We start from the raw sequence: 23,840 nt of genomic DNA on the forward strand, positions 1-23,840 counted from the left end.
CACAGTATAGTTCAGCACTACAGACAGCGATAGCTGCTCTTAACATAGCTGCTCTCGTTACCAAAGATACCTGTAATTGTAACACCAACAGAAAGCGGAGGTTGACAAACGTAACCGGAAAATGTAACATAGTAATATCAAAAACTGTTCTCCTATTCACAAGAAACTATTCTGGTTATTGCAGCTTAGCTATAATATTGGTAATAGTATTGGTAATTAAACCGTCTCAAAGGTAACTACAGTGAAAAATGAAAATTTAATCATGTTTTAAAGCACTTCATTTTCAAAACCACCACAATGCAAAGCGGGAAATATACTGCGTCATAAAGATGACTGTTTTGCTGCAGTTTGATTTCAAGGAAACGGTAACACATGCAGCAAATGTATAACCTGAGTGTGACTAGATGAGTAACACTGCTACTGAGAACAAACTACAAGCTAAGAACTGAATTAAAGTTGACTGGATCTCGAACAACCAATAGAAATTGAGTATTTTAACATTGTTCTAGTCTCTTCCCTCTTTTTCTCGATTTACCCCATAAAAACCTGCTGAGAACTTGCTCCAACAGATAATGGCATTAATCAATCATTGTGTTTCTTTAACATTCCTTCACTTGATAGCCTGATAGTTTTTGGCACCATGGATAGCAATCACAGGCTCTCCCACAGAACTTTAATTGCAAAAAGTAGCATATAAACAACTAACAAGAGAGCCAGTAAAGGCTCCCAACACATGCTCAAAGAAAAAAAAAAAGAAAGGGGAAAAAAACAATCAGCACCAAGGGCAGCGAATAGTTCGCAAAACTACAAAAGATTATTATTATTATTATTATTATTATTATTGCTTTATAATTTATCAGTGAATTTGATCTAAAAAGAAACAGCAGGAAAACAGCTGGTGTTTAGCACATTGAACAGAGTGGCTCGGGAAGCGTACAAACTCCACCCAGCCAAACTTTCTTGCTTTGAAGTAATAGCGCGAACCACTGCACCACTATGGTACTTGCTACCATTACAACTGATATTGTAAAGCAAGCCGAAAACGGAAAGGGAAAATGCTTTTACAAAAGGGTGTTGAGGTCTTACCTCTTCAGATGCTCTCCGCCTGTCGGGTAGAACTAATGTGTTTGCATGGCTACCCGGGACTATAGTAGATCCTATACTCATTCTGGGTCCAACGAGCATGTACCGCTTCTCCCCTGATCTGTACTGGATGCTGTGACACAGTGTCCCATCATAATTAGTCTCTGGCAGATATTTAGAAGTATAGTCTGTGGATTTGGAGCACTGCATTGCAATCAGCACGATGATGCTGACGAGAAAAAGCACAGAAACTGCGCCCAAAGTTATCATGAGGTAAAAGATCACATTACTGTCCTCATCATCTTTTGCTGCACTTTTAACATCAGAAGCTGCAAAAGCCTCTTTGGGCTCCACAAGCTTGACAATCACAGTAGCTGTTGCTGAGAGAGAAACGTTGCCGTTGTCTTTGACCAGTATGAGCAGTTTATGCTCAGCCTCATCAGTCTCTGTGAATGAGCGAAGTGTCCTGATCTGTCCTGTATAGCGGTCCAAAGCAAAGAGACTGTGGTCAGTAACTTCTTGCAGTGAAAAGAGCAACCAGCCGTTATATCCTATATCAGCGTCATAGGCTCTGACTTTAGTCACCAAGTGTCCTGCGTTGACGTTTCGGGGAATCTCCTCCACACCTTGAGCAGAGCCGTTGGAGCTGAGTGGATACAGGATGACTGGAGCGTTGTCGTTCTGATCCAGGATGAAGACGTTGACTGTGACATTGTTGCTTAATGACGGAGTTCCAGAATCTGAGGCAACAACTTGGAATTGGAAAGTTTTCAGTGTTTCAAAATCAAAACTTTTCAGCGCAATGATTTGTCCATTATCTGAATTCACACTTAGGAAAGACATTATATCATTTTTACTCCCTTCTCTCACAACGTGATATGAAATGGCTGCATTGTCGTTCAAGTCTTTATCCGTCGCGCTTACCGAAAATATTGGCTTTCCAGCAACGTTGTTTTCTGACAGGTAAACCTGTAGTGGATTCTGAGAGAATTGTGGGATGTTATCGTTTACGTCTGATATTTGAATGCTAAGGGTTTTAAAAGTAGATAGTGGAGGCTCACCACAATCCGTGGCTTTCATTGTTATTTCATAATAAGACACTTTTTCTCGATCTAAAAGTCCCTTGGTTACAACTGAATATATATTTTCCTTATACGAAGGCTTTAATTCAAAAGGCACGTCTGAGATTATGCTTGTAATAATATTTCCGTTCACTCCGGAATCTCTATCTGTTACACTGAGTAGAGAAATAACTGTGCCAGGCTTGGAGTCCTCAGATACTGAATTTGATAGTGACGTGATTTCTATTTCTGGTGGATTGTCGTTAACATCTGTGATTTTTATGATGACTCTGCACTCACCCGTCAGTGGGGGTGTTCCTTTATCGGACGCCTCAATATCAAGTTTGTAAACGTCATTTTCTTCATAGTCAATCAATCCCTCTACTATAATTTCCCCACTTAACTTGTCCAGTTCAAATATATCATACACTTTCTTCTTTAGAGTTTTTCCAAGGCTATATTCAACTGCTCCATTTAAGTTTTCATCTGGATCTGTCGCATTAATTTTAAATATTTTGGTGCCAACCAAAACGTTTTCTGGGACTGAAATTTCATAAATTTCCTTACTAAACATTGGGCGATTGTCATTACTGTCTAGAACAATAACGGTAACATTTAGGGTTCCCGATCTGGGAGGTTTAGCCCCATCAACTACTGTAACCACAAGCGAATGGTTGCATTTTTGCTCTCTGTCCAGCGACTTTTTTAGGACTAAAAATGGTATTTTGTCCTCGTCACTTTGGCGGACATCTAATTCAAAATGATCGTTTGGTGTTAAGGTGTAGGTATGAATGGAATTAAGTCCCGCATCAGGATCACGAGCGGTGTGTAGCTGGAACCGCCTTCCTGGCAGTGTATGTTCGGCTATTTTAAATCTCTGATTTATTTCGGAGAAAATAGGAGAATGATCATTTACATCAGTAATTTCCACAACTACATAATGCATTTCCAGTGGGTTTTCAACAAGAATTTTAAGCTCCAGTAAGCATGCGCCACTTCCTTGACAGAGAACCTCTCTGTCGATTTTCTTGCGAACATAGAGAGCCCCATTGTCCTGGTTTACCTCAAAAAAGGCGTCCGTATTTCCAGACACAACACGAAAACGTCGATCAGCCAAAGAATTGATGTCAAGGCCCAGATCTTTCGCAATATTTCCAACTACAGTTCCATCTGCAACCTCCTCTGGAACAGTATATCGTATCTGAGAAAAAACCTCCTTCCCAAAAAGCAGCAATACGGCCACATGAAAAACAAACCAGTAACCCTTCATCGTTCGTGATCCTGTAGTGATCTTCATAGCTATTGTGCCTTGGAGACGTGTCGACACTATTTAACAGTACCTACATACACAGAAGCTCCCTGCGTCGACAAACAGCAAGTTATCGCATATTTGCAAAATATCAACCGTCCATCAGCTGGTGGGTTTGGTTTTAACACGCAATTTGCCCTCCTCAATCTGAAACAAAAGCCTTGAAAGAGGAGGGACGGAGTCATTTTTTTCTTCCGATGTAAGAGTGACACCCAGAGGAGATGTGTTACAAAACGTGATTCACATTATACATATATTTTGTCTTCTCTATATGCTTTCTTTCCGCCTTACAAATTAAAGCGACTATACTATTTTTTCCTGCCATAGAACTTAATGCACTCGAAGAAGCATTAGGAAACATGGATCTGATAGTACTCAGATTGATTCTATAGGGATGAATTTCATTTTGACATACTTTGATCGCCATGGGCATCAAGTAGTTATACAGAGTTTCTTTCACACAGCGAAAGTAGATATGTGTTAAAACAACAAAGCTGATGCATACTGCCCATAAGTTGACTAATTCTAGATTTAAAGCTGGGAACGTATAAGACCCACGCGTAAAAAATATACATTTTTTTACTTTTTTTTCAACTTTGTAAGGGAAACTTCTCAAAGGCTAAGACCAAGACAATTAAAAGAAAACGTGTATTTGTATTTGTATAGATATTAAAATACCCCAGTAAGTACTGTTTCAGGGCGTCTGTTTGTGAAATAAAAATTAAACGAATTAAAAAATGATGGGCAATGTCTTACCTCTTCAGAAGGACGTCTCCTATCAGGAAGCACGAGTGTATTTGCATGGCTTCCAGGTACTATAGTAGATCCTATACTCATTCTGGGTCCAACTAGCATGTACCGCTTCTCTCCTGATCTGTACTGGATGCTGTGACACAGTGTCCCATCATAATTAGTCTCTGGCAGATATTTAGAAGTATAGTCTGTGGATTTGGAGCACTGCATTGCAATCAGCACGAAAATACTGACGAGAAAAAGCACAGAAACTGCGCCCAAAGTTATCATGAGGTAAAATATGACATTACTGTCCTCATCATCTTTTGCTGCACTTTTAACATCAGAAGCTGCAAAAGCCTCTTTGGGCTCCACGAGTTTGACAATCACAGTAGCTGTTGCTGAGAGAGAAACGTTGCCGTTGTCTTTGACCAGTATGAGCAGTTTATGCTCAGCCTCGTCTGTCTCTGTGAATGAGCGAAGTGTTCTGATCTGTCCTGTGTAGCGGTCCAAACCAAAGAGACTGTGGTCAGTAACTTCCTGCAGTGAAAAGAGCAACCAGCCGTTATATCCTATATCAGCGTCATAGGCTCTGACTTTAGTCACCAAGTTTCCTGCGTTGACATTTCGGGGAATCTCCTCCACACCTTGAGCAGAACCGTTGGAGCTGAGTGGATACAGGATGACTGGAGCGTTGTCGTTCTGATCCAGGATGAAGACGTTGACTGTGACATTGTTGCTTAGTGACGGAGTTCCAGAATCTGAGGCAACAACTTGAAACTGAAACGTTTTCAGCGTTTCAAAGTCGAAACTTTTCAGCGCAGTGATTTGTCCGTTATCATTGTTTATACTTAGGGATGACATAATGTCATTTTGGCTCCCCTCTCTCACAATGCGGTATGAAATTGCTGCATTGTCATTCAAGTCGTTGTCTGAAGCGCTCACAGAAAATATAGACTTTCCAGCTGCGTTGTTTTCTACGAGATAAAACTCTAAAGGACTTTGTTTGAAATGTGGACTGTTGTCATTTACGTCTGATACCTCAATGCGCAGAGTTTTAAAAGTAGATAGTGGAGGTTCACCGCAGTCGGTGGCTTTTATTGTTATTTCATAATGGGACACCACCTCTCGATCCAAAACATCCTTAGTGACCACTGAGTATGTGTTTTCCTTATAAGAAGGTTTTAATTCAAAAGGCACTTCATTAGTAATGCTTGATATTATTTTTCCATTCACACCGAAGTCTTTGTCTTTCACACTAAGAAGTGAAATAACGGTGCCAAGCTTTGAATCTTCAGGCACTGTGTTTGAAAGCGATGTAACTTCGATTTCAGGCGGGTTGTCGTTGACATCTAGTACTTTTATAATTAGTCTACACTCGCCCATCAATGGAGGCGTTCCTTTATCCGATACCTCAACATCCAGTTCATACACGTTGTTTTCTTCATAGTCCACTACTCCTTTGACCGTAATTTCTCCACTTATTTTGTCCAGTTCAAAAATATCATAAACTTTCTGCCATAAAGTTTTTCCGAGAGTATATTCAACTTCTCCATTAGCACCTTCATCATAATCTGTCGCATTCATTCTAAATACTGATGCACCGACGGGTATGTTTTCTTTTATAGACAAGTGATAAATCTCCTGACTAAATATTGGACGATTGTCATTACTGTCCAGAACAGTTATGGTAACATTTAATGTGCCTGATCTTGGAGGTTTTCCTCCATCGACAGCTGTCATCACTAGCTTGTGTTCATTATTTTGTTCTCTATCTAGTGATTTCTTAAGCACTAAAAACGGTACCTTTCCTGCATCACTTTGACGGATATTTACTTCAAAATGTTCATTTGAGGTTATAGTATATGTACGAATAGAGTTAAATCCAGCATCGGGATCGCGAGCAGTGTGCAGCTGAAATCTCTTCCCTGGCAGTGTTTGTTCAGCTATTTCAAATGTCTGCTCTCTTGCAGGAAAACTAGGAGAATTATCATTTATGTCAGTAATTTCTACGATTATGTAGTGTATTTCCAAAGGGTTCTCTACAAGAATTTTTACCTCCATGCGGCAAGCACCGCTGCCCTGACAGAGCTCCTCTCTATCAATATGATTACTAACATACAATGCCCCACTATTCTGGTTTACCTCAAAAATACCGTCCTCACTTCCAGAGACAACACGGAACCGTCGGTCAGCCAAAGAGGTTACATCAAGCCCGAGATCCTTCGCAACATTTCCAACAACAGTGCCATCTTCCACCTCCTCTGCAACAGAATATCTTATTTGAGCCAAAGCTTCTCTTCCGGAAAATAGCATCAACGCCAAATAAAAGGCAAACCGGGAGTAGTGACTTGTTGGAGTCTCCATCATTTTTCAACAGCATATAAATCCACAGGAGCTGTTAATTCCAAGAGCAATAACCGACTCGCTTACCGCCGCATATTTACAAAACCAACAACAGGGTTTTGTCGGCTGGTATATTTGGTCCAAGTGCTTTGCTCAGCTCAGACAAAGGGTTTGCAAGGGGAGGGACAATGTTCTTAAAGGTTTTCTGATTTCATAGTGACACCCAGAGGCTGTGCTGAGAAAGAACCTCATATGCTATTTCTTTTCTTTTTTTTTCTTTTTCCCATCGATTGAATCCTCTTTTAGGCTTGAGAACTGAATTAAAGTTGACTGGATCTCGAACAACCAATAGAAATTTAGTATTTTAACATTTTTCTAGTCTCTTCCCTCTTTTTCTCGATTTACCCCATAAAAACCTGCTGAGAACTTGCTCCAACAGATAATGGCATTAATCAATCATTGTGTTTCTTTAACATTCCTTCACCTGATAGCCTGATAGTTTTTGGCGGCATGGATAGCGATCACAGGCTCTCCCACAGAACTTTAATTGCAAAAAGTGACATATAAACAACTACCAAGAGAGCCAGTAAAGGCTCCCAACACATGCTCAAAGACAAAAAAAAAAAAGAAAGAAAGGGAAAAAAAACAATCAGCACCAAGGGCAGCGAATAGTTCGCAAAACTACAAAGGATTATTATTATTATTATTATTATTATTATTATTATTATTATTATTATTATTATTATTATTATTATTATTATTATTATTATTATTTGTACATGTATGGCTTTATAGTTTATCGGTGAATGTGATCTAAAAACAAACAGCAGGAAAACATAGCACATTGAACAGAGTGGCTCGGGAAGCGTACAAACTCCACCCAGCCAGACGAACCCAAACTTTCTTGCTTTGAAGTAATAGCGCGAACCACTGCACCACTATGCTACTTCCTGCCATTATAACTGATATTGTAAAGCAAGCCGAAAACGGAAAGGGAAAATGCTTTTACAAAAGGGTGTTAATGTCTTACCTCTTCAGAAGGACGTCTCCTATCAGGAAGCACGAGAGTATTTGCATGACTTCCAGGTACTATAGTAGATCCTATACTCATTCTGGGTCCAACTAGCATGTACCGCTTCTCTCCTGATCTGTACTGGATGCTGTGACACAGTGTCCCATCATAATTAGTCTCTGGCAAATATTTAGAAGTATAGTCTGTGGATTTGGAGCACTGCATTGCAATCAGTACGATGATGCTGACGAGAAAAAGTACAGAAACTGCGCCCAAAGATATCATGAGGTAAAATATGACATTACTGTCCTCATCATCTTTTGCTGCACTTTTAACATCAGAAGCTGCAAAAGCCTCTTTGGGCTCCACAAGTTTGATAGTCACAGTAGCTGTTGCTGAGAGAGAAACGTTGCCGTTGTCTTTGACCAGTATGAGCAGTTTATGCTCAGCCTCGTCTGTCTCTGTGAATGAGCGAAGTGTTCTGATCTGTCCTGTATAGCGGTCCAAAGCAAAGAGACTGTGGTCAGTAACTTCCTGCAGTGAAAAGAGCAACCAGCCGTTATATCCTATATCAGCGTCATAGGCTCTGACTTTAGTCACCAAGTTTCCTGCGTTGACGTTTCGGGGAATCTCTTCCACACCTTGAGCAGAGCCGTTAGAGCTGAGTGGATACAGGATGACTGGAGCGTTGTCGTTCTGATCCAGGATGAAGACGTTGACTGTGACGTTGTTGCTTAGTGGCGGAGTTCCAGAATCTGAGGCAACAACTTGGAACTGGAAAGTTTTCAGCGTTTCAAAGTCAAAACTTTTCAGCGCAGTGATTTGTCCGCTGTCGGGATGTATATTCACAAAGGATGCTATAACATTGCGGCCAGCTCCCCCCCTGAGTATATGATAGGATACGGCTGCATTTTCGTTGCAGTCTTTATCAAATGCACTGACAGAGAATATTGACGCGCCAGCCGCGTTATTTTCCGTCAAGTATAATTCTAGAGGATTATGTGAGAACTCCGGAAAATTATCGTTCACATCTGACACATCAATGTTCAACTTTTTAAAGGTGGAAAGAGGCGGCTCACCACAGTCTGTAGCTGTTATTGAAATGTCATAATGTGACACAGTCTCCCTATCTAGTGATTCTTTTGTTACTAACGAGTACATGTTTTCTTTAAATGACGGTTTTAATTCAAATGGTACATTTTCTGTTAGATGACATATGACTTTGCTATTTAAACCAGAATCAGCATCTGTAACAGTAATGAGAGCGACCACGGTACCCTGTTTTGAGTCCTCGGGGACTATGCTCGATATTGAAGTCACTTCTATTTCTGGTTTATTGTCATTGACATCTTGAATCTTTATTATAATTCTACAGTCAGTCGTCATCGGCGGCTGACCTTTGTCTGAGGCTTGGACATCTAAATTGTAAACATTGGCTGTCTCATAATCAATTTCTCCGATAACTCGAATTTCTCCCGTGAGTCTATCTAAAGTAAATAGTCGCAACACACTGGAAGTAATATCACCCCCAAAAGTATACTCGACGTCCCCGTTAATACTCTCGTCTAGATCTGTTGCTTGGACTTTGATTATAGTCTTCTCTAATGGGGCATTTTCTTGCAATGTAACGGAATAAACCTCTTGAGAAAATACTGGTCTGTTATCGTTGTTATCAAGAACCTTTATATTAAGGCTCAGATTTGCGGATTTTGGCGGCGTCCCCCCATCCATAGCGGTTAAAATCAAGCTATGGTTTGTTTTCCGCTCTCTGTCCAAGTTTCTCTGCAGTACGAGGAAAGGGATTTTATCTTCCCCTCTGTCTCGAATTTCAAGATGAAAATGATCGTTTTGACTGAGTTTATAAATCTGCACCGCATTTACTCCAACATCTCGGTCACGAGCGCCTGGTAACTGAAATCGTGCTCCTGGCAGTGTGGTCTCTGCTATTTCTATTACCTTTTCTTTCTCAGCAAAACTGGGTCTATTGTCGTTAGTATCTATTATTTCAACAGTAACATAGTGGACTTCAAGGGGGTTTTCAACAACAATTTTTAGATCTAATAAACAGGCAACATTTCTATCGCACAGCTGTTCCCTGTCCACATTTTCGTGAACATACAACGCCCCATTGTTCGGGTTTACCTCAAACAGCGTACCCTGGGCTCCAGAGACAATACGAAAACGCCTGCTTATCAATGTACCGACATCGAGCCCCAGATCTTTGGCAACATTTCCAATAATAGCTCCCACTTTAACATCCTCTGGAGTCGAATATTTAATCTGAGCTAAAATCACCTCCACACAACAGAAGAGCGCGGCGAAAACCAGAGGATGCGGACAGGTTATCATTCTGCCTCTTTGTCCTTTGGCAAAATCATATGTAATAAAATCCACGCGTATTTGTCCACTTAGTAACCATCCAGTTTTCCTGAGATTTTACTCCAGACATCCGTTTTCGTGAAAAGAAAAATACACAGGCGAAAACCCAAACGTTGATATTCTTTGTGGCCGAGGTGGAAACACACACATTACAAGGGGCTGAGTGGAATTTCGCACTTCCTTATAGTAACACTGACACCCACAGGATCATTCAGCGCTTACATTTAGTAGGAAATGGGGAAAAATAGATTCGACTAAACAGAAACTTTTGTCATTTAATATATTAAATTTTTTATTCAAATGACTATCCGTGTGACAAGGCAAAAATATCCTAGGGCATCATCACAAGCACTGACTTTGTAATGTAGTAGTTAAAGAGCTTCAGTGTCCTGTGATAACCGAGCATAGTTAAATACTTTAATAAGAGCTTTTCAGCACCATGGACAGTGGAAAAAGTCTTAAAATCACATTGATAACAACAGCGTGCTCGATGCTCTCTCTCTTCGATGATCAATAACCACGTCGGTATCGTGGGCAGGAATACAAAATGTGTTTAGTGGTAACATTGCTAACACATTTACAACACAAATAGAAGGACATCACTCAAAACTACTAAGATGCCTCGCCAATACCACGTGCCAGCACTTCCGTTATCTTAAAAACGACAAGGAGTCGTAAAGGTTATCCAATAGGTGAAGCAAAATTAGGCAATTGCATTAAAATGATCATCATGAATTTATCCTACCTCTTCAGATGGCCGTCTTCTGTCAGGGAGTACGAGAGTATTTGCGTGACTTCCAGGTACTATAGTAGATCCTATACTCATTCTGGGTCCAACTAGCATGTACTTCCTGTCTCCAGATCTGTACTGGATGCTGTGACACAGTGTCCCATCATAATTTGCTTCTTGTAAATACTTAGAAGTATAGTCTGTGGATTTGGAGCATTGCATCGCAATCAGCACGATGATGCTTATGAGAAAAAGTACAGAAACTGCGCCCAAAGTTATCATGAGGTAAAATATCACATTACTGTCCTCATCATCTTTTGCTGTACTTTTAACATCAGAAGCTGCAAAAGCCTCTTTGGGCTCCACAAGTTTGACAATCACAGTAGCTGTTGCTGAGAGAGAAACGTTGCCGTTGTCTTTGACCAGTATGAGCAGTTTATGTTCAGCCTCGTCTGTCTCTGTGAATGAGCGAAGTGTTCTGATCTGTCCTGTGTAGCGGTCCAAAGCAAAGAGACTGTGGTCAGTAACTTCTTGCAGTGAAAAGAGCAACCAGCCGTTATATCCTATATCAGCGTCATAGGCTCTGACTTTAGTCACCAAGTGTCCTGCGTTGACGTTTCGGGGAATCTCCTCCACACCTTGAGCAGAACCGTTGGAGCTGAGTGGATACAGGATGACTGGAGCGTTGTCGTTCTGATCCAGGATGAAGACGTTGACTGTGACATTGTTGCTTAGTGGCGGAGTTCCAGAATCTGAGGCAACAACTTGGAACTGGAAAGTTTTCAGCGTTTCAAAATCAAAACTTTTCAGCGTGGAAATGTGTCCGTTATCACTGTTTATACTTAGTAATGACATAATGTTATTTTGGCTCCCCTCTTTCACGATGCGATATGAAATGGCTGCATTGTCACTTAAGTCTTTGTCCACTGCGCCTACGGAGAATATTGATTTCCCAGCAACGTTATTTTCGGACAGGTAAAAGTGTAGTGGATTTATGGGAAAATGTGGTCTGTTGTCATTTACGTCTGCTACCTGGATGTTCAAGGTTTTAAAAGTAGATAAAGGGGGCTCTCCACAGTCTGTCGCTTTTATTGTCAATTCATATTGAGATACCTCCTCTCGGTCCAAAAGATCTTTAGTGACAACGGAATAAACGTTCTCTTTATATGATGGTTTTAATTCAAAAGGTAAGTCTGAGGTTAGGCTGAGAATAATTTTTCCATTCACACCAGCATCTTTATCTCGCACACTGATGAGTGAAATCATTGTGCCGGGCTTTGAATCCTCAGACACTGTATTTGAAAGCGATGTGATTTCAATTTCTGGCGGATTATCATTGATGTCTTTTATCTTTATAATTAATCTGCACTCACCGGTTAATGGAGGTGTTCCTTTATCTGATGCCTCGATATCCAGTTTATAAACGTCGTTTTCTTCATAGTCCACTATTCCCTTTATTCTTATTTCCCCACTTATTTTATCCAGTTCAAATATATCATAGACTTTTTTCTTGAGTGTTTTTCCAAGGCTGTATACAATTTCACTACTGGAACCTTCATCTGGGTCTGTCGCATTCATTCTAAATATTGAAGTCCCTACTTGAACATTTTCATCTATTTCTATTTGGTAGCTCTCTTGACTAAATGTTGGACGGTTGTCATTTGTGTCAAGAACGATTATAGTAACATTTATGGTGCCTGATCGCGGAGGTTTTCCTCCATCAACTGCAGTGACAGTTAATGTGTATTTGTTGATTTTTTCTCTATCCAACGATTTCTTCAGCACTAAAAATGGTATTATATCCTCATCGCTCTGTCGGATTGTTACTTCAAAATGTTCGTTTGAGGTTAAAGTATATGTACGAATTGCGTTAATTCCAGAATCGGGGTCCCGAGCACTGTGCAGCTGAAATCGTCTTCCTGCCATGGTTTGTTCAGAAATTTCAAACCTCTGCTCTTTTTCGGGGAAAACAGGGGAGTGATCGTTAATATCAATAATTTCTACAACTACGTAGTGTATTTCCAAAGGGCTTTCTGCTATAATTTTTAGCTCCATTAGGCATGCCCCACTGCCCAGGCAAAGCTCCTCTCTGTCGATTTTCTTAAACAAATATAGATCCCCGTTGTCCTCGTTTACATCAAAAAACGCATCCTTGGATTCAGACACAACACGGAACCGCCGGCTGGTCAAAGAGCTGATATCAAGACCAAGATCCTTTGCAACATTTCCGACAACAGTTCCATCTTTCGCCTCTTCTGCAACAGAGTATCTTATTTCTGCCGAAGCCCCTTTCCCGACAAACAGCAGCAAAGCTACATGGAGAATAAACCAGACCCCATTCCTTCCACGACTTCGTTTTTCGTTCTCCATTGTAATCAAACAACAGATTAAAAAACAATGTTTGGACTACCTAGCTCATTGCCTGTTGTATATAATGTATAAAGCGCGATTTGGAAAGATTGCGAGCTCGATTCAATCGTCTTCTCTGCTTGTAGCAGTGGCAAACAAAAGCTTTGTGAGAGGATGGGTAAAGTGGTCTCCAGTTTGTCAATGTAATACTGACACCCAGAGGTTACTGGAGAAGTACAGAGTCATAAATTACAGTGTTTAAAAATAAACCGTTATTCCAACAATTAAACACGTTATCAGGAGTTTTAAATTTTGTTCCATATGCCGATTATCTCAGAAGATGTTATTTAACCCGCTTCTGAATAAAGAAGATCAGCCCGGACCAACACTATTCAGCAGCACATATTTGATTTAAGAAAAAAAGTGCCAGTGCCGTTCAGCAAAGTAGCATGCAAGATATCTGGTAACGTGCAATTCCAACGGTTTTTCATGAGGATCGCCCGCATTACCTAGACCCATATTTGATTCAGTAGAAGCATTATGAATCACCATTTATCGTGACCAAAATGTCAATGAAACTAACTTTATTGTGAGCACTGTAGTCTTTAGGTATGATACTTTAGAATTGCGATTTCAAAAAAGAAAAGACAATTTAGATTATATGAAAAGTCAAATTGATGGAAAAGAATGCACAAAAACATGTGACATCACACTTTTAAGCTCTTACCTCTTCAGAAGGACGTCTCCTATCAGGAAGCACGAGAGTATTTGCGTGACTTCCATGTACTATAGTAGATCCTATACTCATTCTGGGTCCAACTAGCATGTACCGCTTCTCTCCTGATCTGTACTGGATGCTGTGACACAGTGTCCCATCATAATTAGTCTCTGGCAGATATTTAGAAGTATAGTCTGTGGATTTGGAGCACTGCATTGTAATCAGCACGATGATGCTGACGAGAAAAAGCACAGAAACTGCGCCCAAAGTTATCATGAGGTAAAATATCACATTACTGTCCTGATCATCTTTTGCTGCACTTTTAACATCAGAAGCTGCAAAAGCCTCTTTGGGCTCCACAAGTTTGACAATCACAGTAGCTGTTGCTGAGAGAGAAACGTTGCCGTTGTCTTTGACCAGTATGAGCAGTTTATGCTCAGCCTCGTCTGTCTCTGTGAATGAGCGAAGTGTTCTGATCTGTCCTGTGTAGCGGTCCAAAGCAAAGAGACTGTGGTCAGTCACTTCATGCAGTGAAAAGAGCAACCAGCCGTTATATCCTATATCAGCGTCATAGGCTCTGACTTTAGTCACCAAGTGTCCTGCGTTGACGTTTCGGGGAATCTCCTCCACACCTTGAGCAGAACCATTGGAGCTGAGTGGATACAGGATGACTGGAGCGTTGTCGTTCTGATCCAGGATGAAGACGTTGACTGTGACGTTGTTGCTTAGTGGCGGAGTTCCAGAATCTGAGGCAGCAACTTGGAACTGGAAAGTTTTCAGCGTTTCAAAGTCAAAACTTTTCAGCGCAGTGATTTGTCCATTATCTGAATTAATATTTAAAAATGCTGCGTTTTTCTGTTGACTGCTTTCCTCTCTGATTATACGATAAGTTAAAGCCGCGTTTTCATTCAAATCGTTATCTGAGGCAGAAACTGAACATATCGGCTTCCCAGGCTCGTTATTTTCTACCAGGTAAAGTTCAACTGGATTCTGTGCAAATTGTGGCGCATTATCGTTCACGTCTGACACATCAATACTCAAAGTTCTGGATGTAGACAGAGGAGGCACGCCACAGTCTGTAGCTGTTATTGTGACGTCGTAATGGGAAACTGATTCTCGGTCTAATTTATGTTTAATAACTAAAGAGTACATGTTATCTTGAAATGACGGTTTTAAATCGAATGGCACATTGTCTGAAAGACTACATATTACTTTACCGTTTAAACCCGCGTCTTGGTCTGTAATACTGATCAAAGCCACCACAGTCCCAGGTTTGGAATCTTCTGATACCATCTTTGACAAAGATGTTACCTCTATCTCAGGTTTATTATCATTTACGTCCAGCACCTTGATGATCACCCTGCAGTTAGTGCTCATCGGAGGTTGTCCTTTGTCAGTGGCGTGGACGTCCAACTTGTATACCTCCATATTCTCAAAGTCAATTCCGCCTTTCACTCGAATTTCACCAGTGTCCTTATCTAGGCTAAATGTATCATACAATTTAGTGTTAAGTTCACCACCAAAAAAGTATTCAATCTTTCCGTTTACACCCTCGTCCAGATCAGTCGCCTTTACCGTAGTTACACTAGTATCCCTATCAACATTTTCAGGTATTGTAACTGAATATAATTCTTGGTTAAATGTAGGGTGGTTATCATTTGAATCGAGGACTGTGACTGTGACATTAAGAGTCCCCGTTCTCGGTGGATTCCCGCCATCAATTGCTGTCAGTATCAGTTTGTGTGCATTCTCCTTTTCCCGATCCAGAGGCTTTTGTAAAACTAAAAATGGTACCTTGTCCTCTCCCATCTCTCTGATTTGTAAACTAAAATGATCGTTATGGTTTAATTTGTACATGCGTACAGTATTACTAACAACATCTGGATCCCGTGCAGCTGGCAACTGGAAACGTTTTCCTTGAAGAGTTGATTCGGGAATTTCTACTATTTTTTCTTCATCAGTAAAGCTGGGTGAATTATCATTTACATCTATGATTTCCACTCCCACATAATGTATTTCCATGGGGTTCTCAGCTACCAGTTTTAAGTTTTTCGTACATGGATGTATTCTTTCGCACAGCTCCTCTCGGTCGATATTTCCGTGAACATACAGAACGCCATTGTTCGGATTTACTTCAAATTGAGCATCTTCAGCTCCAGAAACAATACGAAACCGTCGTTCCTCCAGTAAACTGATGTCCAGTCCCAGATCCTTTGCCACATTCCCAACAACAGTTCCCACCTTTACTTCCTCTGGAATCGAATATTTTATCTGAGCTGATACCCGCTCCACACAGCTGAGCATCAGAGAAAAACTGATAGCAACCCACCAGGACTGCGTTCCTCGTCTTTGTCCTCCTGCCTCCATCGTTTTCGTTTAGATAACAAATACTGTATCTACTCACAGGTATTTATCGTTAAGAAATTAGCATAAATCACAAAATATCCCGTCTGAAATGCTTCCCATTTTCCCTCGTATTCATGGAAAAATCACGGCTACCCTTGTTTCTCTGGACGATACCTCTCCTCTCTGGCAACCAGAACAAAACATCTATGGAAGGGGTAGGGCCACTATTGTAACATATTAGTTTGATGCAGATATGACACTGACACCTTGTGGACTGAACATCTTGTGACTCATTTTTAAAGCAATCAGCTACATGTGTTACACAAATATGTTTTCAACATGTAGTCTGCTTACTAAAAATTAACATTCTCTCTTACTGAACTTTTTTTTTGTTTGCTGTTTCTTTGTTATTTGTACAGCAATATGTCCAAATGATGGAGTACTTTTGCATTTTCTGGAGCCCTTTTTGTTTATCTTAGTATTTTTGTGACATTTAGTAAACATACTAATATATCATGCAGGGCTAACTGCAACAGGGAACTCTATTTGTTATTGTGGCATTATTGTTTAGTAACGCAGTAGTTGCCGAATGCGCACTCTGTTTCCTTAACAAAAATGTGACTTAGAAAAAATTACACTCAGACTGGATGAAAATAAAAGATAGCATGACTCAAGTAAATGTAAGGGCTCTGTTAATCACTTTCACAGTGCAAATGAATTAATGTGAAACCATCAGATTTGAACTTGAACACCACCACTAGCTGACTAAACGTGATCTCTTATCAGAACCACGGACAGCGCTTGAGAATAATTTCCCGATTTATGGGTTATCTTCTTTATTTATTGAGGTTTTTTTATGAAGCAATTTCCGCCTTATTAACAATTTATATTCCAAAAATTTGTGCTACTAGTTATGATAATGGGTAGCCTCGCGAGACAACTTTTAGCCTCGCGAGACAACTTTTAGAGTCGCCTTTACCGTAGTTACACTAGTATCCCTATCAACATTTTCAGGTATTGTAACTGAATATAATTCTTGGATACTTTCAGTTCCAAAAAAAAAAAATACAAATCAAAAAGCTTGAGCACATTTCTTCCATGTTCTAAACACTAATCATATTATATGTTTAAAAGGAAAAATGATTCTGGTAGAAGGAAGTTTCATCTTTATAATCTTTACAAGCAAATAGACCTTCAATTTAACTCAAGATATGTTCTTACCTCTTCAGAAGGACGCCTCCTGTCAGGGAGTACGAGAGTATTTGCGTGACTTCCAGGTACTATAGTAGATCCTATACTCATTCTGGGTCCAACTAGCATGTACCGCTTCTCTCCTGATCTGTACTGGATGCTGTGACACAGTGTCCCATCATAATTAGTCTCTGGCAGATATTTAGAAGTATAGTCTGTGGATTTGGAGCACTGCATTGTAATCAGCACGATGATGCTGACGAGAAAAAGTACAGAAACTGCGCCCAAAGTTATCATGAGGTAAAATATCACATTACTGTCCTCATCATCTTTTGCTGCACTTTTAACATCAGAAGCTGCAAAAGCCTCTTTGGGCTCCACAAGTTTGACAGTCACAGTAGCTGTTGCTGAGAGAGAAACGTTGCCGTTGTCTTTGACCAGTATTACCAGTTTATGCTCAGCCTCGTCTGTCTCTGTGAATGAGCGAAGTGTTCTGATCTGTCCTGTATAGCGGTCCAAAGCAAAGAGACTGTGGTCAGTAACTTCCTGCAGTGAAAAGAGCAACCAGCCGTTATATCCTATATCAGCGTCATAGGCTCTGACTTTAGTCACCAAGTGTCCTGCGTTGACGTTTCGGGGAATCTCCTCCACACCTTGAGCAGAACCGTTGGAGCTGAGTGGATACAGGATGACTGGAGCGTTGTCGTTCTGATCCAGGATGAAGACGCTGACTGTGACGTTGTTGCTTAGTGACGGAGTTCCAGAATCTGAGGCAGCAACTTGGAACTGGAAAGTTTTCAGCGCTTCAAAGTCAAAACTTTTCAGCGCGGTGATTTGCCCATTTTCTGAATTAATATTTAAAAATGCTGCGTTTTTCTGTTGACTGCTTTCCTCTCTGATTATACGATACGTTAAAGCCGCGTTTTCATTCAAATCGTTATCTGAGGCAGAAACAGAAAATATCGGCTTCCCAGGCTCGTTATTTTCTACCAGGTAAAGTTCAACTGGATTCTGTGCAAAATGTGGCGCATTATCGTTCACGTCTGACACATCAATACTCAAAATTCTGGATGTGGACAGAGGAGGCACGCCACAGTCTGTAGCTGTTATTGTGACGTCGTAATGGAAAACTGATTCTCGGTCTAATTTATGTTTAATAACTAAGGAGTACATGTTATTTTGAAATGACGGTTTTAAATCGAATGGCACATTGTCTGAAAGACTACATATTACTTTACCGTTTAAACCCGCGTCTTGGTCTGTAATACTGATCAAAGCCACCACAGTCCCAGGTTTGGAATCTTCTGATACCATCTTTGACAAAGATGTCACCTCTATCTCAGGTTTATTATCATTTACGTCCAAAACATTGATGATTGCTGTGCAATCCGCACTCATCGGAGGTTGTCCTTTGTCCGTGGCGTGGACGTCCAACTTAAAAATATCAGTTTTCTCAAAGTCAATTTCCCCATTGATTCGAAGCTCACCAGTGTCCTTATCCATATTAAAAATCTCATATAAATTACCCTTAAGTTCTCCACCGAAAAAGTATTCAATTTGTCCATTTAGTCCCTCATCCAGGTCAGTCGCATTTAGCTTAATTACAAACACACCCGCATCTGTATTCTCACGTATTGTAGCGTAATAAACCTCTTGACTAAATGTAGGGTGATTATCATTCGAATCGAGGACTATGACTGTGACATTAAGAGTCCCTGATCTCGGTGGATTTCCGCCGTCGATTGCTGTTAGTATCAGTTTGTGTTCACTTTCCTTTTCCCGATCCAGAGACTTTTGTAAAACTAAAAATGGTACCTTGTCCTCTCCTCTCTCTCGAATTTGTAAACTAAAATGATCATTATGGTTTAATTTGTACATACGCACAGTATTAGTAACAACATCTGGATCGCGCGCAGTTGGCAACTGAAATCGTCTGCCTGTTATAGTGGATTCAGACATTTCCAAAATTTTTTCATATTCTTGAAAACTGGGTGAATTATCATTTACATCCACGATTTCCACGCCCACATGATGTATTTCCATGGGGTTCTCAGCTACCAATTTTAAATTTTTGATACATGGATGTATTCTTTCGCACAGCTCCTCTCGGTCGATATTTCCGTGAACATACAGAGCGCCATTGTTCGGATTTACTTCAAACTGAGCATCTTCAGCTCCAGAAACAATACGAAACCGTCGTTCCTCCAGTGAACTGATATCCAGTCCCAGATCCTTTGCCACATTCCCAACAACACTTCCTACCTTTACTTCCTCTGGAACGGAATATTTTATTTGAGCTGATACCCGCTCCACACAGCTTAGCATCAGAGAAAAGCTGAGAGCAACCCACCAACACTGCGTTCCTCGTCTTTGTCCTCCTGCCTCCATCGTTTTCGTTTAGATAATAAATACTGTATCCACTCACAGGTGTCTACCGTAAAGGAAGTAGCCTAAATCAACACTTCTTCCCATATTCCCTCGTATTCATGGAAAAATCACGGTTACACTTGTTTCTGTCTGCGGTATCGTCTCCTCTCTGTCAACCAGAACAAAACCTCTGTGGAAGGGGCAGGGCCAGAGCTAAAACATATTAGTTTGATGCAGATATGACACTGACACCTTGTGGACTGAACATCTTGTGACTCATTTTCAGAGCAAACATCTACATGTAATATACAAGTATGTTTCCAAATGTGTCCCAGTCACTATTAAAACAAATCTAAAAATGTTTTCTTAAGAATTTTCTGTACCGTGATGGATTTAATTTGTCACATATTTCAGAGTCTCAGGCAGCAAATTTCATGTGTTTTTGCGTCATATGATGATTAGCTGATAGACGCCTACAGTATATCATAATGACTAATTGCAACAGTGAATTCTGATATTTGTCAGTATTACATTAATGCTGTGTAATGATGCAGGATTAGCCAAACGCACAAGCGATTCTGATAAAACTGCGCGCAGACTGGATGAAAAATAATCGAGGACACAGCACACGCGACTTGCAGGCTTGTATTGCTCAGTTTTACGTTTCAGATGAATTAACAGGATCCCATTCGAACAGTGGATAGGTATATTACTATTTCCACGACGCAGTAATATGTAACACAATTAATGATTTCTAATAAGTGTTATAGAAAACATAGGATTAGCGCTAAATACAAAAAGGTCTGAAACGACAAAATAGATTTGAACGTGAAGACCACGAGTTTATGTCTGAACGTCACCTGTCCATGGACAACGCTAATGAATATGCACGTGTTTTGCCACAGTTTCCCAGTCTGAGTGGCTTGACCTTTCTTTATTTAGTTACTTATCTTTTCTAAACTAATAATCTTCGCCCCATGCATACGTGGATATCCCAGCAATTTGTGCAGTGTCAAAAGACTACAGAATATAATGGGCAGTCTTTCAAAATGATGGTGATAACAATTAAAATACTGTTTGAAAATAAAGTGTGTAAAAAAAGAAGAGAAGAATGAAATAAAACGATTAAAAACCTTAAACACATTTACATCATGTACTTCATATGTTTCAAAAGTTAATGATACATCGTAAAAGAAACTTCGTCTTGACAACCAAAACAACCTTGATTTAAAATCGCACAATGGACCTACCTCTTCAGAAGGACGTCTTCTGTCAGGGAGTACGAGAGTATCTGCATGACTTCCAGGTACTATAGTAGATCCTATACTCATTCTGGGTCCAACTAGCATGTACCGCTTCTCTCCTGATCTGTACTGGATGCTGTGACACAGTGTCCCATCATAATTAGTCTCTGGCAGATATTTAGAAGCATAGTCTGTGGATTTGGAGCACTGCATTGTAATCAGCACGATGATGCTGACGAAAAAAAGCACAGAAACTGCGCCCAAAGTTATCATGAGGTAAAATATGACATTACTGTCCTCATCATCTTTTGCTGCACTTTTAACATCAGAAGCTGCAAAAGCCTCTTTGGGCTCCACAAGTTTGACAATCACAGTAGCTGTTGCTGAGAGAGAAACGTTGCCGTTGTCTTTGACCAGTATTACCAGTTTATGCTCAGCCTCGTCTGTCTCTGTGAATGAGCGAAGTGTTCTGATCTGTCCTGTATAGCGGTCCAAAGCAAAGAGACTGTGGTCAGTAACTTCCTGCAGTGAAAAGAGCAACCAGCCGTTATATCCTATATCAGCGTCATAGGCTCTGACTTTAGTCACCAAGTGTCCTGCGTTGACGTTTCGGGGAATCTCCTCCACACCTTGAGCAGAACCGTTGGAGCTGAGTGGATACAGGATGACTGGAGCGTTGTCGTTCTGATCCAGGATGAAGACGTTGACTGTGACATTGTTGCTTAGTGACGGAGTTCCAGAATCTGAGGCAACAACTTGGAACTGAAACGTTTTCAGCGTTTCAAAGTCGAAACTTTTAAGGGCAGTGATTTGTCCATTATCCGAATTAATATTTAAAAATACTGCGTTTTTGTGTTGACTGCTTTCCTCTCTGATTATACCATACGTTAAAGCCGCGTTTTTATTCAAATCGTTATCTGAGGCAGAAACTGAAAATATCGGCTTCCCAGGCTCGTTATTTTCTACCAGGTAAAGTTCAACTGGATTCTGTGCAAACTGTGGCGCATTATCGTTCACGTCTGACACATCAATACTCAAAGTTCTGGATGTAGACAGAGGAGGCACGCCACAGTCTGTAGCTGTTATCGTGACGTGGTAATGGGAAACTGATTCACGGTCTAATTTATATTTAATAACTAAGGAGTACATGTTATCTTGAAATGACGGTTTTAAATCAAATGGGGCATTGTCTGAAAGACTACATATTACTTTACCGTTTAAACCCGCGTCTTGGTCTGTAATACTGATCAAAGCCACCACAGTCCCAGGTTTGGAATCTTCTGATACGATCTTTGACAAAGATGTTACCTCTATCTCAGGTTCATTATCATTTACGTCCAGCACCTTGATGATCACCCTGCAGTCGGTACTCATCGGAGGTTGTCCTTTGTCTGTGGCGTGTACATCTAGTTTATAAACATCCACCGTCTCAAAGTCAATGTTTCCTTTTACTCGAATTTCACCAGTGTCCTTATCTAAGCTAAACATTTCATAAATCTTTCGGTCAAGTTGACCACCGAAAACGTACTCTATTTCTCCGTTTGAACTGTCATCCAAATCAGTTGCATTTACGGTAATTACACATGTATTCACCTCTACATTTTCATGTATTGTTACTGAATACACTTCTTGACTAAATGTAGGGTTATTGTCATTTGAATCGAGGACTATGACTGTGACATTAAGAGTCCCTGATCTCGGTGGATTTCCGCCATCAATTGCTGTCAGGATCAGTTTGTGTTCATTTTCCTTTTCCCGATCCAGAGTCTTCTGTAAAACTAAGAATGGTATCTTGTCCTCTCCCCTCTCTCGAATTTGTAAAGTAAAATGATCGTTATGGATCAATTTGTACATCCGTACTGTATTAGTAACAACATCTGGATCATGTGCAGTTGGCAACTGAAATCGTTTACCTGGGAAAGTAGACTCTGAAATCTCCAGTATGCTTTCTTTCTCTTGAAAGCTGGGTGAATTATCATTTACGTCTATGATTTCCACTCCTACATAATGTACTTCCATGGGATTCTCAGCTACCATTTTTAGGTTTATCAGACAAGGATAAATGTTTTTGCAAAGCTCTTCTCTGTCAATGTTCTCTTGCACAGAGAGGACGCCATTTCTCGGATTTACTAGAAATTGATTATTTTCAGCTCCAGAGACAATACGAAACTGTCTTTCCTCTAGTGAACTGATGTCGAGTCCCAGATCTTTTGCCACATTCCCAACAACACTTCCTACCGTTACTTCCTCTGGAACTGAATATTTTATCTGAGCTGTAACCCGCTCCACACAGCTGAGCATCAGAGAAAAGCGGAGAGCAAGCCACCAGCACTGCGTTCCTCGTCTTTGTCCTCCTGGTTCCATCGTTTCGCTTTATGTTTCCAATTATATACCCACTTAAAAGTCCTTTGAGCAAAGGAAGTAGTTTAAATAACAAAAAATCCAGTGCGAAATATGTTGCATATTCCAAACCAACCGATGTATTAATCCCGGCTACACTTGTTTCTGTGGAAGGTACCGTCTCCTCTCTGTCGACCAGAACAAAAACTGCATGGAAGGGGCAGGGCCAGCACTAAAATATACCAGTGTGATGCTGATATGACACTGACATCTTGTGGACTGAACACATGAGTATATGTTCATAAACAAAACTACCACATAAACTGCAATATCAGCCCGTCTGCAAGTTGTCGCTTCGTGTCTAGAAAATTGTTCTAATTTTTGCTAGTAACGTATGTGTTTCAAAGTAATACATCCGAATAACAATTTACTTCTACGAATTAAAGGCAGCAAATTTTCAGTTTTTTTCAAAAGAGTATGTTGATCAGTTAACCCACTTCAAAGCTTTCATATCATCGTCCCTAATCGTACTAGTGAACATCATATTTGTATTAGTATATGCAAGTGTTGTATTTCTCTTTAGATCAAAGCAATTTAGCTTCGTGTGCGATGATTTCCCTAAAAGAAAAAAGT

General features: G+C 40.3%; 1 protein-coding gene across 10 annotated transcripts in view; it reads right to left on the reverse strand.

The window, feature by feature from the left end:
• The window catches only part of LOC134644677 (protocadherin alpha-C2-like), a 199,885-nt gene that overhangs the window by 163,510 nt on the left and 12,535 nt on the right, over positions 1-23,840 (reverse strand). The window contains exon 1 of one of the 10 annotated variants that reach the window (XM_063497887.1): positions 20,874-23,376. The exons of 3 other annotated variants lie outside the window; for them this stretch is intronic. In XM_063497887.1, coding sequence (XP_063353957.1) covers positions 20,874-23,231 — 2,358 coding nt within the window. In that variant the 5' untranslated portion in view covers positions 23,232-23,376. Of the gene's footprint in view, positions 1-1,086; positions 3,574-4,209; positions 6,275-7,561; positions 10,035-10,667; positions 13,122-13,728; positions 16,213-17,286; positions 19,798-20,873; positions 23,377-23,840 lie in introns of those variants that run through there. 6 more of the 10 variants (XM_063497878.1, XM_063497911.1, XM_063497920.1 and 3 more) reach the window with 6 other exon arrangements.

Source organism: Pelmatolapia mariae, linkage group LG2 (genome assembly GCF_036321145.2).
Source record: "Pelmatolapia mariae isolate MD_Pm_ZW linkage group LG2, Pm_UMD_F_2, whole genome shotgun sequence".
NCBI lineage: Eukaryota > Metazoa > Chordata > Actinopteri > Cichliformes > Cichlidae > Pelmatolapia > Pelmatolapia mariae.